Source organism: Oncorhynchus gorbuscha, linkage group LG11 (genome assembly GCF_021184085.1).
Source record: "Oncorhynchus gorbuscha isolate QuinsamMale2020 ecotype Even-year linkage group LG11, OgorEven_v1.0, whole genome shotgun sequence".
Lineage (NCBI taxonomy): Eukaryota > Metazoa > Chordata > Actinopteri > Salmoniformes > Salmonidae > Oncorhynchus > Oncorhynchus gorbuscha.
Window position 1 is genome coordinate 36,452,075 of NC_060183.1, and position 14,157 is coordinate 36,466,231.

The window sequence follows — 14,157 nt, forward strand, 5'->3', positions numbered from 1 at the left end:
AGCTAGCCAAGGAAGTATTTGGTGTTGTGTGCATTGCGTCTGTGCACGTAGCTAGCTACAATCCCATAGCCTACAGTGCATATGAAGTGTAACTGTTTCATCCAGGAATGTACGGTGAGAATGACATTTTAATAATTTTTTTTGTCTCCTCCACATGGGGGTTCGTGCTCTCTGACTGGCTCAAAGTCAAATTGTTGGTCACTGACGAGCATTGCGGTCTGTTCGTCACGCAGCAGGTACCGCTTTCAGTCTAGCAAGAAAAGGAACGGCTTCCCACTGTGATAAGTACCTATCGGCAGTGACATGCTTGGTGTGTTTCATACTTAATAAGGTTATGATGTCTTGTGGTGTTCCTCAAAGATCCCTTCTTAGACCATTGTTGTTTCAACGCATCTAATATCTTGTTTCCTTTTTTGTCATGTCCGCATACTTTTTCAACTTTTGTTTATCATTTCCATTACTACACCACAATTAGTCATCAATTATAGTCCCGCAAACAAATCATTACAACGGATGCAAGTGCACACACACGTTACACACCTTGCAGACGTTGTGAGCGCAGACAGTGGTGACCGGTTGGTAGGCTAGCTCTTGGCAGCAGACACACATGAAGGTCTGTTCCACCTTCCTCAGGAAATTCTACAGAGAAAGACAGCAACACAGGAATTAAAGGCTCAGCTGTCACAATAGTAACAGCAGCATCACACATCTTAGTTAGCTAAGGATCATCTGCTTCATTTCATTTAATAGAAGTGCATACAAGTCCTTGTAGGTAGGTTGTGTAGCTAGCTGAGACTCTTGTGTTGGTTCAGCTATTGTTTAGAAGTAGTCAGGAGACTACATTATGAGGCAGTATTGTGTAGAAGGAAAGCAGTCAATTAAAATACATTCATTAAGCCCTAATCTATGGATTTCACATGACTGGGGAGCCAGGTTCACCCACTGGGGAGCCAGGTTCAGCCAATCAGAATTAGGTTTTCTCCACAGAAGGGATTTATTACAGACATAAATTATCCTCAGCACCTCAGCACCCCCCGTGGTCTGCGGTTCTTGATATGCCACACCTTTCAGGTGGATGGATTATCTTGGCAAAGGAGAAATACTCACTAACAGGGATATACACAAATTTCTGCAGAAAATTTGAGAGAAATACGCTTTTTGTGCATTTGGAACATTTCTGGGATTTTTATTTCAGCTCATAAAAAATGGGACCAACACTTTACATGTGCGTTTATATTTTTGTTCAGTATAGTTGTAGTTAGTCTAGTGGTCAGTGAGATGAGGTAGTTCGTGAGGTGACTGAGGTAGGGTGGTGGTGTATACATTACCGGCCCCTCCTTGAGGTGTCCCATGGACTCATCCCAGTTCTTCTTGTTGGGTTGGTCCTCCTTGATGAGGCTCTGCTGCTGCTCTGTCAGCTGGAACGCCTCCTCCATCTTCAGACGCTTGGCTCGGGGCTCCGCCGACTCCTTACACACCTCTGACAAAGCACACCAACACACGTTGTGTATGGATGCATGGACACATATCGATTCTATTCAAAGATGGGGTAACATTTTAGTTGACACCTTCAAAACAACCCCTGAAATGCCTCATCATAACAATTCCAGTGCACAAGATATACAGTATACTGTACACACAAAGCTAAAAAAATAAATACATCTCTTCTGTCTCTGGCTTATATTCCTAGCTGTGTCTCAACAGGTACCTGTCTCCTTGTCCTTGGGTGTCTTCTGACTGCCGTTGCTCTGTGGCTGTTCTGTACCCTCCATGGGCTTCTTCTCATCCTCCTTCACCATCTTCTCCAGGGGGTGTAGCCGTGGCCGTCCCCGTCCAGGTTGCTTCTTGCTCCTAGTACACCCCGGTCGAGCGTTAGCCTCCTTCTTGGTCTTGTTGGCCATGGCCTCCACGTAGCCTGGAGGATACTGTGGAGGCAAAGAGACGCAGAGTCGTACGAAAACACAGCGGATACTGTAGTAGGGGCACTCCGAGAGACAGTCAAGGCCCCGTCAGATAAAAACGTCAACTGTCTTTAACAAAGGATCAATACAATATTTGTTGTTACTGAAAATATACTATTTCACAGCGGTTTAGATGGTACAATGATTAGTGCTTGTTTTGTCAATAAAACTGAAATTAGGCAAACTACTCCCATTTTTCCAACAAGGAAATGGTGGAGCGATTTCAGAATATTGCACTTTTAATTTGAGAAATGAAGACATAAAAGAGAGACAGCCCCTGAAACAGCAGTCATAACCAAAAGCCTGTCCTATCCTTCTCATACTATCATAATGTCCTATAAAAACAAATGCAGGTGGACAGAAGAACCTCACTTACCTGCACAGCTAGGCCCAGTTTCTGGATACGCTCTAGGCCCTCAGGTGTCCAGGGAGCAGGTTCCAGGTCATCCCTCCGCAACAGGTACCGCCACACCAGGAAACCACACTTCCCTATCTCCGGCCAGTACTTCACCACCTGAGACATACACAGAAAAATAACTACTGCTGCTCCACGGAACACAGAGTTGAATGGGAATGTTCGTTCTAGAAATTCTACTTCTATGGGCACATACACAGCAGCAACATCCAGTGAAGATTTAACTAAACAGGAGTTTATAGTAAGACAGGGATAGCACTAAAAATTATATTGCTTTGAAAATTCCTCTTTTAAAAAAAGGATGGTAAAAAAGAGCAGATGAAATATTTCTTAATCTTGTCTTGTTAGTGACAGCCCTGAAACCATGCGTGTTGTGTTTACCGTAATGGCACATCAGGGGAAATCAAGATGTGATCAAAAAGCATGACTCATAATGAGGACCAGGCCCAACAATGTCTACATCTGATTTATTTTGATGCCATTTTCTATTACATTTGTAATGGATTTCTGATTTCACAACTCAAACGGCTGTTGACAGTTTGTCACAAGGGACTAGGAGAGAGGTAAACGCATAAAGGATCCAAAATGGCGAGGTTGAGTGACAGGCAAGGAGCCACCAGGGCTCAATTCCAATATCCACACTCGAGCATACAACTTAGTATAAAGCAATGTAATGGGCATGCCTTCTAAGTATCAAACAATTGGCAATACAAACAAAATACTATTGCATGGAAGTACAGTTGAAGTCAGAAGTTTACATACACCTTAACACATTTAAATTAAGTTTTTCACAATTGTTGACATTTAACCCTAGTAACAATTCCCTGTCTTAGGTCAGTTAGGATCACCACTTTATTTTAAGAATGTGAAATGTCAGAATAATAGTAGAGAAAGATTTATCACATTCCCAGTGGGTCAGAATTTTACATACACTCAATTGTATTTGGTAGCATTGCCTTTAAATTGTTTAACTTGGGTCAAACATTTCAGGTAGCCTTCCACAAGCTTCCCACAATAAGTTGGGTGAATTTTGGTCCAATCCTTCTGATAGAGCTGGTGTAACTGAGTCAGGTTTGTAGGCCTCCTTGCTCACACATGCTTTTTCAGTTCTGCCCACACATTTCTATAGGATTGAGGTCAGGGCTTTGTGATGGCCACTCCAATACCTTAACTGTTGTCCTTAGGCCATTTTGCCACAACTTTGGAAGTACGCTTGGGGTCATTGTCAATTTGGAAGACTCATTTGCGACCAAGCTTTAACTTCCTGACTGGTGTCTTGAGATTTTGCTTCAATATATCCACATCATTTTCCTACCTCATGTTGCCATCTATTTTGTGAAGTGCACCAGTCCCTCCTGCAGCAAAGCACCCCCACAACATGATGCTGCCACCCCGTGCATCATGGTTGGGATGGTGTTCTTCGGCTTGCAAACCTCCCTCTTTTTCCTCCAAATATAACAATGGTCATATGGCCAAACCGTTCTATTGTTTTACATTTACATTACATTTAAGTCATTTAGCAGACGCTCTTATCCAGAGCGACTTACAAATTGGTGCATTCACCTTATGACATCCAGTGGAACAACCACTTTACAATAGTGCATCTAAATATTTTAAGGGGGGAGGGGGTGAGAAGGATTACTTTATCCTATCCTAGGTATTCCTTAAAGAGGTGGGGTTTCAGGTGTCTCTGGAAGGTGGTGATTGACTCCGCTGTCCTGGCGTCGTGAGGGAGTTTGTTCCACCATTGGGGAGCCAGAGCAGCGAACAGTTTTGACTGAGCTGAGCGGGAACTGTACTTCCTCAGTGGTAGGGAGGCGAGCAGGCCAGAGGTGGATGAACGCAGTGCCCTTATTTGGGTGTAGGGCCTGATCAGAGCCTGGAGGTACTGAGGTGCCGTTCTCCTCACAGCTCCGTAGGCAAGCACCATGGTCTTGTAGCGGATGCGAGCTTCAACTGGAAGCCAGTGGAGAGAGCGGAGGAGCGGGGTGACGTGAGAGAACTTGGGAAGGTTGAACACTAGACGGGCTGCGGCGTTCTGGATGAGTTTATCAGACCAGAGGACATTTCTCCAAAATGTACAATCTTAGTCCCCATGTGCAGTTACAAACCGTAGTCTGGCTTTTTTATGGCGGTTTTGGAGCAGTGGCTTCTTCCTTGCTGAGTAGCCTTTCAGGTTATGTCGATATAGGACTCATTTTACTGTGGATATAGATACTTTTGTACCGGTTTCCTCCAGCATCTTAACAAGGTCCTTTGCTGTTGTTCTGGGATTTTAGCACCAAAGTACGTTAATCTCTAGGAGACAGAATGAGTCTCCTTCCCGAGCGGTATGACGACTACGTGGTCCCATGGGGTTTATACTTGCGTATTATTGTTAGTACAGAATAACGTGGTACCTTCAGGCGTTTGGAAATTGCTCCCAAGGATGAACCAGACTTGTGGAGGTCTACAATCTTTTTTCTGAGGTCTTCGCTGATTTCTTTTGATTTTCCCATGTTGTCAAGCAAACAGGCACTGAGTTTGAAGGTAGGCCTTGAAATACATCCACAGGTACACCGCCAATTGACTCAAATGATGTCAATTAGCCTATCAGAAGCTTCTAAAGCCATGACATTTTATGGAATTTTCCAAGCTGTTTAAAGGCACAGTCAACTTAGTGTATGTACACTTCTGACCCACTGGAATTGTGATACAGTGAATTACAAGTGAAATAATCTGTCTGTAAACAATTATTGGAAAAATGACTTGTGTCATGCACAAAGTAGATGTCCTAACCGACTTGCCAAAACTATAGTTTGTTAACAAGACATTTGTGGAGTGGTTGAAAAACTTGTTTTAATGAGAACCAACCTAAGTGTATGTAAACTTCCGACTTCAACTACATGCATTGCAATTTCATATGACAGAGGTTAGTCCCCTAGCTAATGCACCTTGTAGATGCCATCGTAGCGGTTGCCCTCCTCCGGGGCGTACTTGCTGATGCGTCGTCCTTTGGAGCTCCGCACCACCCGCACTGGCTTCCCCTCACGCCAGTTCCTGGACTCCGCCCCGTCCTTGTCGTTGATGGGGGCGTCACAGTTCAGCGCCAGGGCCCTGAGAGAGCAAGGGTCATGTGATGAATGGAGCTAGCTTTCATTCTAGTTCAGCACTAACACATTTGACTCAGCACCCTTTGCGTCTCCAGGGACAGGTTGACGAACACTGGCTTTCAACGGTTTTACATTGACTTGAGTAAAAAATAAAAATAGAAGTGCACTATGAAGCCTGCCGTCTTGGTTGAAACCAGGGAGAGAAACAGGACAGGTGGTACTTCTTGTGTTTGTTTGTTTACTGTACCTGTTATAGTGGGTTAGGGTCTGGTCAAAGGAATGCTCCCCGATGCGTTTGTTCCCTGAAAGGTCGCGACCCCCGCTGCCCGTGTAGGTGAACTCATCTCCCCTGTCCTGACAGCGGAGGTCAGAGGGTTAAAAGGAGACACACACACACCTATCTATCTATATATATATATATATATATATATATACACACACACATATAGATATCTATATAGATATCCATCTATCTATATATATATATAAACACAGCCACTGCACATGCTGGACTAATCTTGCATTTTCTTTAGCTGACTCAAGTATGAAATCTCAGCCTGAGACTCACAGTTAAGTCAACATACAGTGCCTTGCAAAAGTATTCATAACCCTTGGATATCTTCATATTTTATTGTGTTGCAAAGTGGTCAACAATCTACTCTAATGTCAAAGTGGAAGAAAAATTCTAACTTTTTTAAAGATTAATTCAAATGTGAGTAATTAAACTATTAAACTTAAGAAGAATTAAACTATTATCTAATTAGTTATGTACATAAGTATTCAGCCTCTTTGTTTAGGCAAGCCTAAATTAGTTCAGGAGTCAAATTTGGCTTAACAAATCAAATAATAATGTAAACTACATGGACTCACTGTGTGAAATAATAGGGGTTCACATGATTCAACTACAAAGACCAGGGAGCTTTTTGAAAGCCTCAAAGAAGGACAGTGATTGGTAGATGGGTAACAATAACAAATCTGACGATGAATATCTCTAAGCATGGTCAAGTGAATAATTATGCTGTGGTTTATGTATTGAACCACCTAGACACATCAAAAATACAGTCATCCTTCTAAACTGAGCAGCAGGATAGGGCTCCAGAGTGGCACAGCAGTCTAAGCCACTGCATCTCAGTGCTAGAGGCGTCACTACAGACCCTGGTTTGAGTCCAGGCTGTATCACAACCGGCCAAGATCAGGAGTCCCATAGGGTGGCACACAATTGGCCAAGAGTCGTTAGGGTTTGGCCGGGGTAGGCCGTCATTGTAAATAAGAATTTGTTCTTAACTGACTTACCTAGTTAAATAAAAGGTTACATTAAAACATTTTTTTAAAGACAGGAATGAAACTGTTCAGGGGTGTTCCCATGAGACTATTGGTGATTTTAAAACAGCTACGGAGTTCAATGGCTGTGATGGGAGAAAACTGAGGACAGATCAACAACATTGTAGGGACTCCACAATAATTACATAAATGACAAAGTGAAAAGAAGAATACAAATATACAGAATATTCCAAAACATGAGCCTTGTATGGTACTAAAGTAATTCTGAAAAACAAAAACTGCCAAAGGAATACACTGGCCTAAATGCAAAGCCTCATGTTTTGGGCAAATCCAACACAACATCACTGAGTAACTGCCTCTTTATTTTAAAAAATGGTAGTGGCTGCATCATGTTATGGGTATGCTTGTCATCAGCAAGGACTAGAGAGTTTTTCAGGATAAAAAGATACAGGATGGAGCTAAGCACAGGTGAAATCATAGAGGAAAACCTTGGAGAGTAATTTAACTTTCATCAGGACAATAACCTACAACACAAGGCCAAATCTACACTGGAGCTGCTCGTTCCTGAGTGGCCAAGTTACAGTGTCAATGTAAATTTGCTTAATAATCTATGGCAAGATTTCAAAATTACTGTCTAGCCATGATCCCCAACATCTTGACAGAACTTGAAGAATTATGAAAAGAATAATGGGCTAATATTGCACAATCCTGGTGTGTAAAGCTCTTAGAGACTTACCCAAGAAGACTCACAGCTGTAATCACTGCCAAAAGGGGTTTATAACATGTATTGACTCAGGGAGCGGAATGCTTCAGCAACAACTATATTTTACTTATATAATTTCTATTAGTGAAAAAATAATAATCTTCCAATTTCACAATTAAATCCATTTTTCATCCCACTTTTTATAAATAGAATGTGAACACAGTGCCTTCATACCCCTTGACCTTTTTCACATTTTGTTACATTACAGCTTTATTCTAAAATAATTTATTTAAAAAATTAAAAACAGATATCACATTTACATAATAATTCTGACCCTTTACTCAGTACTTTGTTGAAGCACCTTTGTCAGTGATTACAGCATCGAGTCTACAACCTTGGCACACCTACATTTGGGTAGTTTCTCCCATTTTTCTCTCCAGATCCTCTCAAGCTCTGTCAGGTTGGATGGGGAGCATTGCTGCACAGCTATTTTCAGGTCTCTCCAGAGATGTCCAATCAGGTTCAAGTCCGGGCTCTGGCTGGGCCACTCAAGGACATTGAGACTTGTCCCGAAACCACTCCTGCGTTGTTTTGGCTGTGTGCTTCGGGTCTTGTCCTGTGGAAGTTGAACCTTTGCCCCAGTCTGACGTCCAGAGCGGCAAGGATCTTTCTGTACTTTGCTCTGTTCATCTTTCCCTCGATCCTGACTACTCTCCCAGTCCCTGAAAAACATCCCCAGAGCATGATGGTGCCACCACCATGCTTCACCGTAGGGATGGTACCAGGTTTCCCCCAAACATGACTCTTGGTACGCAGGCCAAAGTGTTCAATCTTGGCTTCATCAGACCAGAGAACCTTGTTTCTCATGGTCAGAGTCCTTTAGGTGCCTTTTGGCAAACTCAAAGCGGGCTGTCATGTGCCTTTTACTGAGGTGTGGCATCCGTCTGGCCACTCTACCATAAAGGTCTGATTGGTGGAGTGCTGCAGAGATGGTTGTCCTTCTGAAAGGTTCTGCATCTGTCAGAGTGACCATTGGGTTCTGGAAGGTTGTCCCAGCTCCACAGAGGAACTCTATGAACTCTAGAGCTCTGTCTGAGTGACCATCGCGTCCGTCCCGAACTCCTTCGACCTGATGGCTTGGTTTTTGCTCTGACATGCACTGGCAACCTTATATAGACAGGTGTGTGCCTTTCCAAATCATGTCCAATCAATTGAATTTACCACAGGTGGACTCCAATCAAGTTGTAGAAACATCTCAAAAATGATCAATGGAAACAGGATGCACCAGAGCTCAATTTTGAGTCTCAAATCAATGGGTCTGAATACTTAAGTGAATAAGGTATTTCAGTTTTATATTTTTAATAAATTTGCAAGTCTAAAAACCTGTTTTCGCTTTGTTGTTATGGGGTATTGTGTGTTGACACCATTATCAAAAGTGAACACAAATGTAATTACGCATGTAATGCATTTATTATAAAAGGTGCATTTTTATGGTGAAAATTACCTTCCCCAAATTTTAAACTCACACGCTGCTTATGAATGCCATTTAGGCTCTAAACCCCTTGTAAAAGCAGATTAATGTGCTTAATTTTAAAACGTTATTTGACACTTTAGTTGTGATAAACAATGTGCTTAATATTAGGAAAATTGAGAAATAAATATAGTAGGCCTAGTCTATACAAAGCTGATGGGATCCTCTTTTTAGTAGAGGCCATCACCCTGTTTTCTCGTGCAATTGTATACCAATGTTGCGCAACATGAGCTCCTGGGCTCTCATGTAGTCTGATTAGATTTTCAAATACATTTGCATTGATGTCAGAGTGATTAGAGGGACAATGGAGTGCTGAGTACCAGGCAAGTTAGCCAGTTTGGCAGGCTACTAATGACCATCAGCAGCATCAGAGCTTGGAGAAGCCTAATTACTATGATTAAACAGTCATGTGGAATTTGACTGCCGTCATGACTTGTGTGGCGGTAATATGGTCACCGCAACAGTCCTAGTTACTAGACATAACTCTAACCCACTGTATAAGAGATCCTTCAAAATGTAAATATTCATGGCATTTATATTCAATTCAAAGTCAGCATAAATACCAGGCCTGGTTTCCCAGATATTTTTCATAGTGCTCTATTATTCACAGTACTTGTCTTATATTATCTCCAATGTATCGTCCATGTAAAAAACTTGTCTGATCAGGATGAATAATATCCGACAATACCTTTTTAAATTCTACGCACTATGCATTTTGCTAGAATTTTTGCATCACAACACTAAAGTGTAAGGGCCCTCTAATTTCTTAAATTGGCTGGATCTTTGTATTTACCACTTGGGTCCTGTTTCAGTAATAATGAAATCAGACCCTGTTGAGTATCTGATAATCTGACATTTTTATCGAAGTGGTTAAAAAAATGCTAATAATTGTCCTCTGAGTACATCAAAAAAGGTTTGGCACACATCAACTGGTATGCCATCCAGCCCTGGAGTTTTCCCAGACTTAAAGGCTTTAATTGCATCAAGAAGTTCCTTCTCTAATTTGGCCTTCACGTGAGTCTTTCTGTACAGATGTTAATTTTACATTATTAATAGAATAATACAATTAACTTTGGTTAATGGAGACTGAAACGAAAACATCTGCTTAAAGTACTTTGCCTCCTCTTTCTAATTATAGTTTGGTGAATCATGGGTGACTACGTCATTTGTAACAAGTTCCAGTAAATTATTTTTGGTAGCATTTCTGTGTTGTTTTGCCCATATTCCATCCAGTTCGCTTTATTTTTTATAATATATTCTTGTACACTTGATCTTTCTTGCATAAGTTCCTCCTCTTCTTTTATAGTCTTTCCTCTGATGTATTCTGTGCCTCTATGGTACAGTTTTTATTGACAACTCTCTGTACTGTTAGTCCCTCTATTTCCTTTGCTGATATTCATTCTTTTGACCTAAATTGCTATTGTTTTAAAGATGAGTATTGAATTGTATGGCCTCTAAAGGCACATTTACAAAAAGTGTCCCTTACAATAAGGGGATCTGCTCTACCTATATTATGTTGGGAAAAGGCAGTTATAAATGATTCTGTCAACAAGTTGTCATCCAATAGGCTTTGATGAAATGTCCAATATCCTCGCCAACATGGAAATTCTCTAAGGATAATGGATAGGCCAATTATTTGATGGCATTCTGTCCCCTATCAACACTTTTTAAACTTTTGGTGCCAGCGAGAATGACATAAGAAAGTAGTTCAGACGACTAGCTTCATTGAGCCTCTGCCATGTAAAACTCTCTAGGTCAGGACACACACACACACACACACACACACACACACACACACACACACACACACACACACACACACACACACACACACACACACACACACACACACACACACACACACACACACACACACACACACACACACACACACACACACACACACACACCAAATATCCATGACATTTGTGATTTCCTTACATGAATTAGGGTGATAGTTTGTAGTGCGATTTCCATTACGGTCCATTGAGGTATTTAAAACCGTATTATAATCTCCCACCATAATAATAGAGTTTTGTATTGCTTGTAGGCAAGATCAATTATTATATATATTTTTAAAGAAGCGTGAATCATCATTATTTGGACCTTATCGATTTATGAGCCAAATCTGTTTATGGTCCAATAACATATTTAAAAGAATCCATCTACCTTGAGGATCAGTTTGGACAATTTGCACATTCAGATCAGAATTATTGTTAATTAATATCATCACCCCTTTTGAGTTAGTTTGCCCATGGTAAAAGTATATTTCGCCCCCTCAGTCCTTCTTCCACAGATCACCATCTAAAATTGTTGAATGAGTTTCCTGTAAACAACAGATATTACATTCCTTCTCTTTTAGCCAGGTAAATACTGATTGTCTTTTCTTATCTGCTAAGCCATTACAATTATAACTGGCTATGTATGGGTATGAACACTTTTGCAAAATCCATTGAAAATACGGTTCAAAGTCCATCCAAATCCATCCTCCAGACAAATCCCAGTTAAACATTCATCATAGTGGTTTAAATACACTCTCCAGTGCTATGCTGTATTCTTAAAATGATGTACATCCTTTAAGTCAAACATGTTAAAGGGAGAGAAGGAGAGCAGAGGTGGGAGAAAGAGAGGCAGACAACATCTGTGTGAGGACCAGATGGATGGGTAGACAGATTACCATCCTCCCTCCATCCTACCCTCCTCCCATGCTAAAGACAAGACAGAGCAAGAACAAACAGCATGGGACATTAGAGGAAGTGAGAATAGAGAGGGAAAACCAGAGGGAGAGAGCCCGCTCCCACGCTCCTAGATTGCTTAGTTCAAACACAACAACCGCAGAAATGAAAATAAAAAAAGAAACCTACCACTTCATCCTCGAAGCCTCCGGCCAGCACCAGCGAATAGGAGCCATCGTTACTGCGGCCGTGGATACCTCCCACGTGGGGCCTGTGCACTCCAGCTTCACTCACCTTGGAACACAGGAAGGGAGGAGAATATAGATAGGGAGAATGAACAGGAGTGGGGGAGAGTCAGGATGGGTGATGGTATGGGAGGGATAGAGAAAGAGGGAAGGAACATGCGATACAGGCTATGTAAACAAATCCGTGTCAGAATATCAGAGTTGACAACTATAAGCCAATAAATTTCACTTAAAATAACAATCCTTTCAACATCGCCATGATTTGAAAATATAACTTATTGTTCGAAACATTCTCTCTGATCTCTGTGAGGAATTATCCAACATGTATCACCCTACCGGTATGACCCATGGTACGAAATCGTGTTGCCATTGGCTCACCTGAACACGGAACTTCCATGTTGTTCCCACGGGAACACCAGGTACGGGCCCGTAGTGATTGGAGGGGACGATGGTACATTCCTTAGTGCGCCCCACACAGGCCATACCCTGAAACAGGAGCATGGCATTCAAGGAAAGGACTTATTCATGCATGTTTTAGCTAGCATGTATTCCCACGCTGGACCACACACATTACATAAACAAAGGGCTTACTAGTAGAAGCTTTAGTTACCATAATAGCGTAATCAGACCTGAATGGTTTTTGTATATATAACAATAATCCATTTTCAGGGCTGGAAATGTTTCTTGTTAAAGCATTGGACAATTTGATTAATTCTTATCTCATAACATTCCCAAATGATAAGACAAATAAATGAGAAAAACAAAACCTCTAGCACTTCCATGTATATAGATGTTAAAATGTACAGAATATGCTGTTTTCAATTAACACGGGATGCGTTCTAAATGGCACCATATTCCCTATAGTGCACTACTTTTGACCAGAGCCCTATGGACCCTTGTTAAAATTAGTGCACTAAATAGGCAATAGGGTGTCATTTGGGAAGCATTAATGTTGTATACTGGGAAACAAATGGGGTTCATTTTCCTCAAGTTTAGTTCCAGGAAAAGAACTTCACTCTGCTGAGTCATTTTAAATGGCATTGTTAGCGTCGCCTCACAGCTTGAGAGGAGAGCGCCAACAAAGAATTACACACGGCTTAGTCAGAGCATAAAGGCCTCACTGTGGGCCTGGGCCATGTTCAGTGGGCACCAAACGGAAGGAAACGGAGTAAAAAGTAGAGGGTTTTGTTCAGTAGGGCTAGGGTTGCACATTTCGGGGAACTTTCAATAAATTCCCTGATTTTCCTGAAATCCCAGTTAGAGGATTCCTAGAATCAGGAGGAAATAGGCAGGAATACTCCATCCAGGATTTCACAAAAAACAGGGAATTTATTGAAAGGTTGTGTAATTTTGCAACCCTAATTTGTAGGGTACAATGTCACAAAACATTTTGCAATGGAAAACGAAATTGAGTGGTTCTTATTGGACAAGTCCAGGTAGTCCCTCCCTGTCTCAGTCCGTTTTCTTCCCATTTGGTCACTACTGCTACCTGCCAATGCACTCCTTTAGGAGAACTTAGTGAGGAGATTCAATGAATACAGCCCAGGCAGGCGTGTTTTGCGTGGGGTAAAAGCTGACTGAATTCGTTTTGGACACGGGCTGCTTCCCAAACGTGAGCCAGATGCCCCGTTCAAAGCCCAGGGCAAAGTCAACTCTAAACAAAAGTGAAGTAATTAAAGGAGTAACCCAGGTTGTGAGAGCATGAAACAATTCATCCGCCACACTGACCCTCAAGACAGAGGCCCCTCACGGGTGCGTGCTTAGTCCCCTCCTGCACTCCCTGTTCACCCACGACTCCAACACCATAATAAAAAGTTTGCAAACGACACGATGGTGGTAGTCCTTATCACCGACGACAATGACACAGCCTATAGGGAGGTCTCAGACCTGGCAGTGTGGTGCCAGGACAATAACCTCTCCCTCAACGTCAGTAAAACAAAAGAGCCAACTGTGGACTACAAGAATGAGGGCCGAGCACGCCCTCATTCCCATCGACTGGGCTGTTAGTAGAGCGGGTCAAGAGCTTCAAAGGCACGACAATGCCTCTTCCCCCTCAGGAGGCTGAAAAGTTCTACAGCTGCACCACGAGAGCATCTTGACTACATCACCACTTAGTATGACACCTGATTGACATCCGACAGCAAGGCGCTACAGAGGGTAGCGCGTACGGTCCAGTACATTGCTCGGGCCGAGCTCCCTGCCCTCCAGGAACTCTATACCAGGCGGTGTCAGAGGAAGGTCCAACATCTATAGT

At 42.1% G+C, this 14,157-nt stretch overlaps 1 protein-coding gene across 3 annotated transcripts in view; it reads right to left on the bottom strand.

Moving 5' to 3' along the window:
- LOC124048560 (E3 ubiquitin-protein ligase UHRF2-like) overlaps positions 1-14,157 on the bottom strand; it is a 42,689-nt gene that overhangs the window by 754 nt on the left and 27,778 nt on the right. For 2 of the 3 annotated variants that reach the window (XM_046369472.1, XM_046369474.1), the window contains exons 8-15: positions 12,282-12,389; positions 11,848-11,952; positions 5,716-5,822; positions 5,310-5,472; positions 2,338-2,475; positions 1,709-1,925; positions 1,329-1,534; positions 541-639 (exon numbers count right to left, since the gene is read on the bottom strand). In XM_046369472.1, coding sequence (XP_046225428.1) covers positions 541-639; positions 1,329-1,534; positions 1,709-1,925; positions 2,338-2,475; positions 5,310-5,472; positions 5,716-5,822; positions 11,848-11,952; positions 12,282-12,389 — 1,143 coding nt within the window. The remainder of the gene's footprint in view (positions 1-540; positions 640-1,328; positions 1,535-1,708; positions 1,926-2,337; positions 2,476-5,309; positions 5,473-5,715; positions 5,823-11,847; positions 11,953-12,281; positions 12,390-14,157) is intronic. The other variant, XM_046369473.1, reaches the window with a different exon arrangement.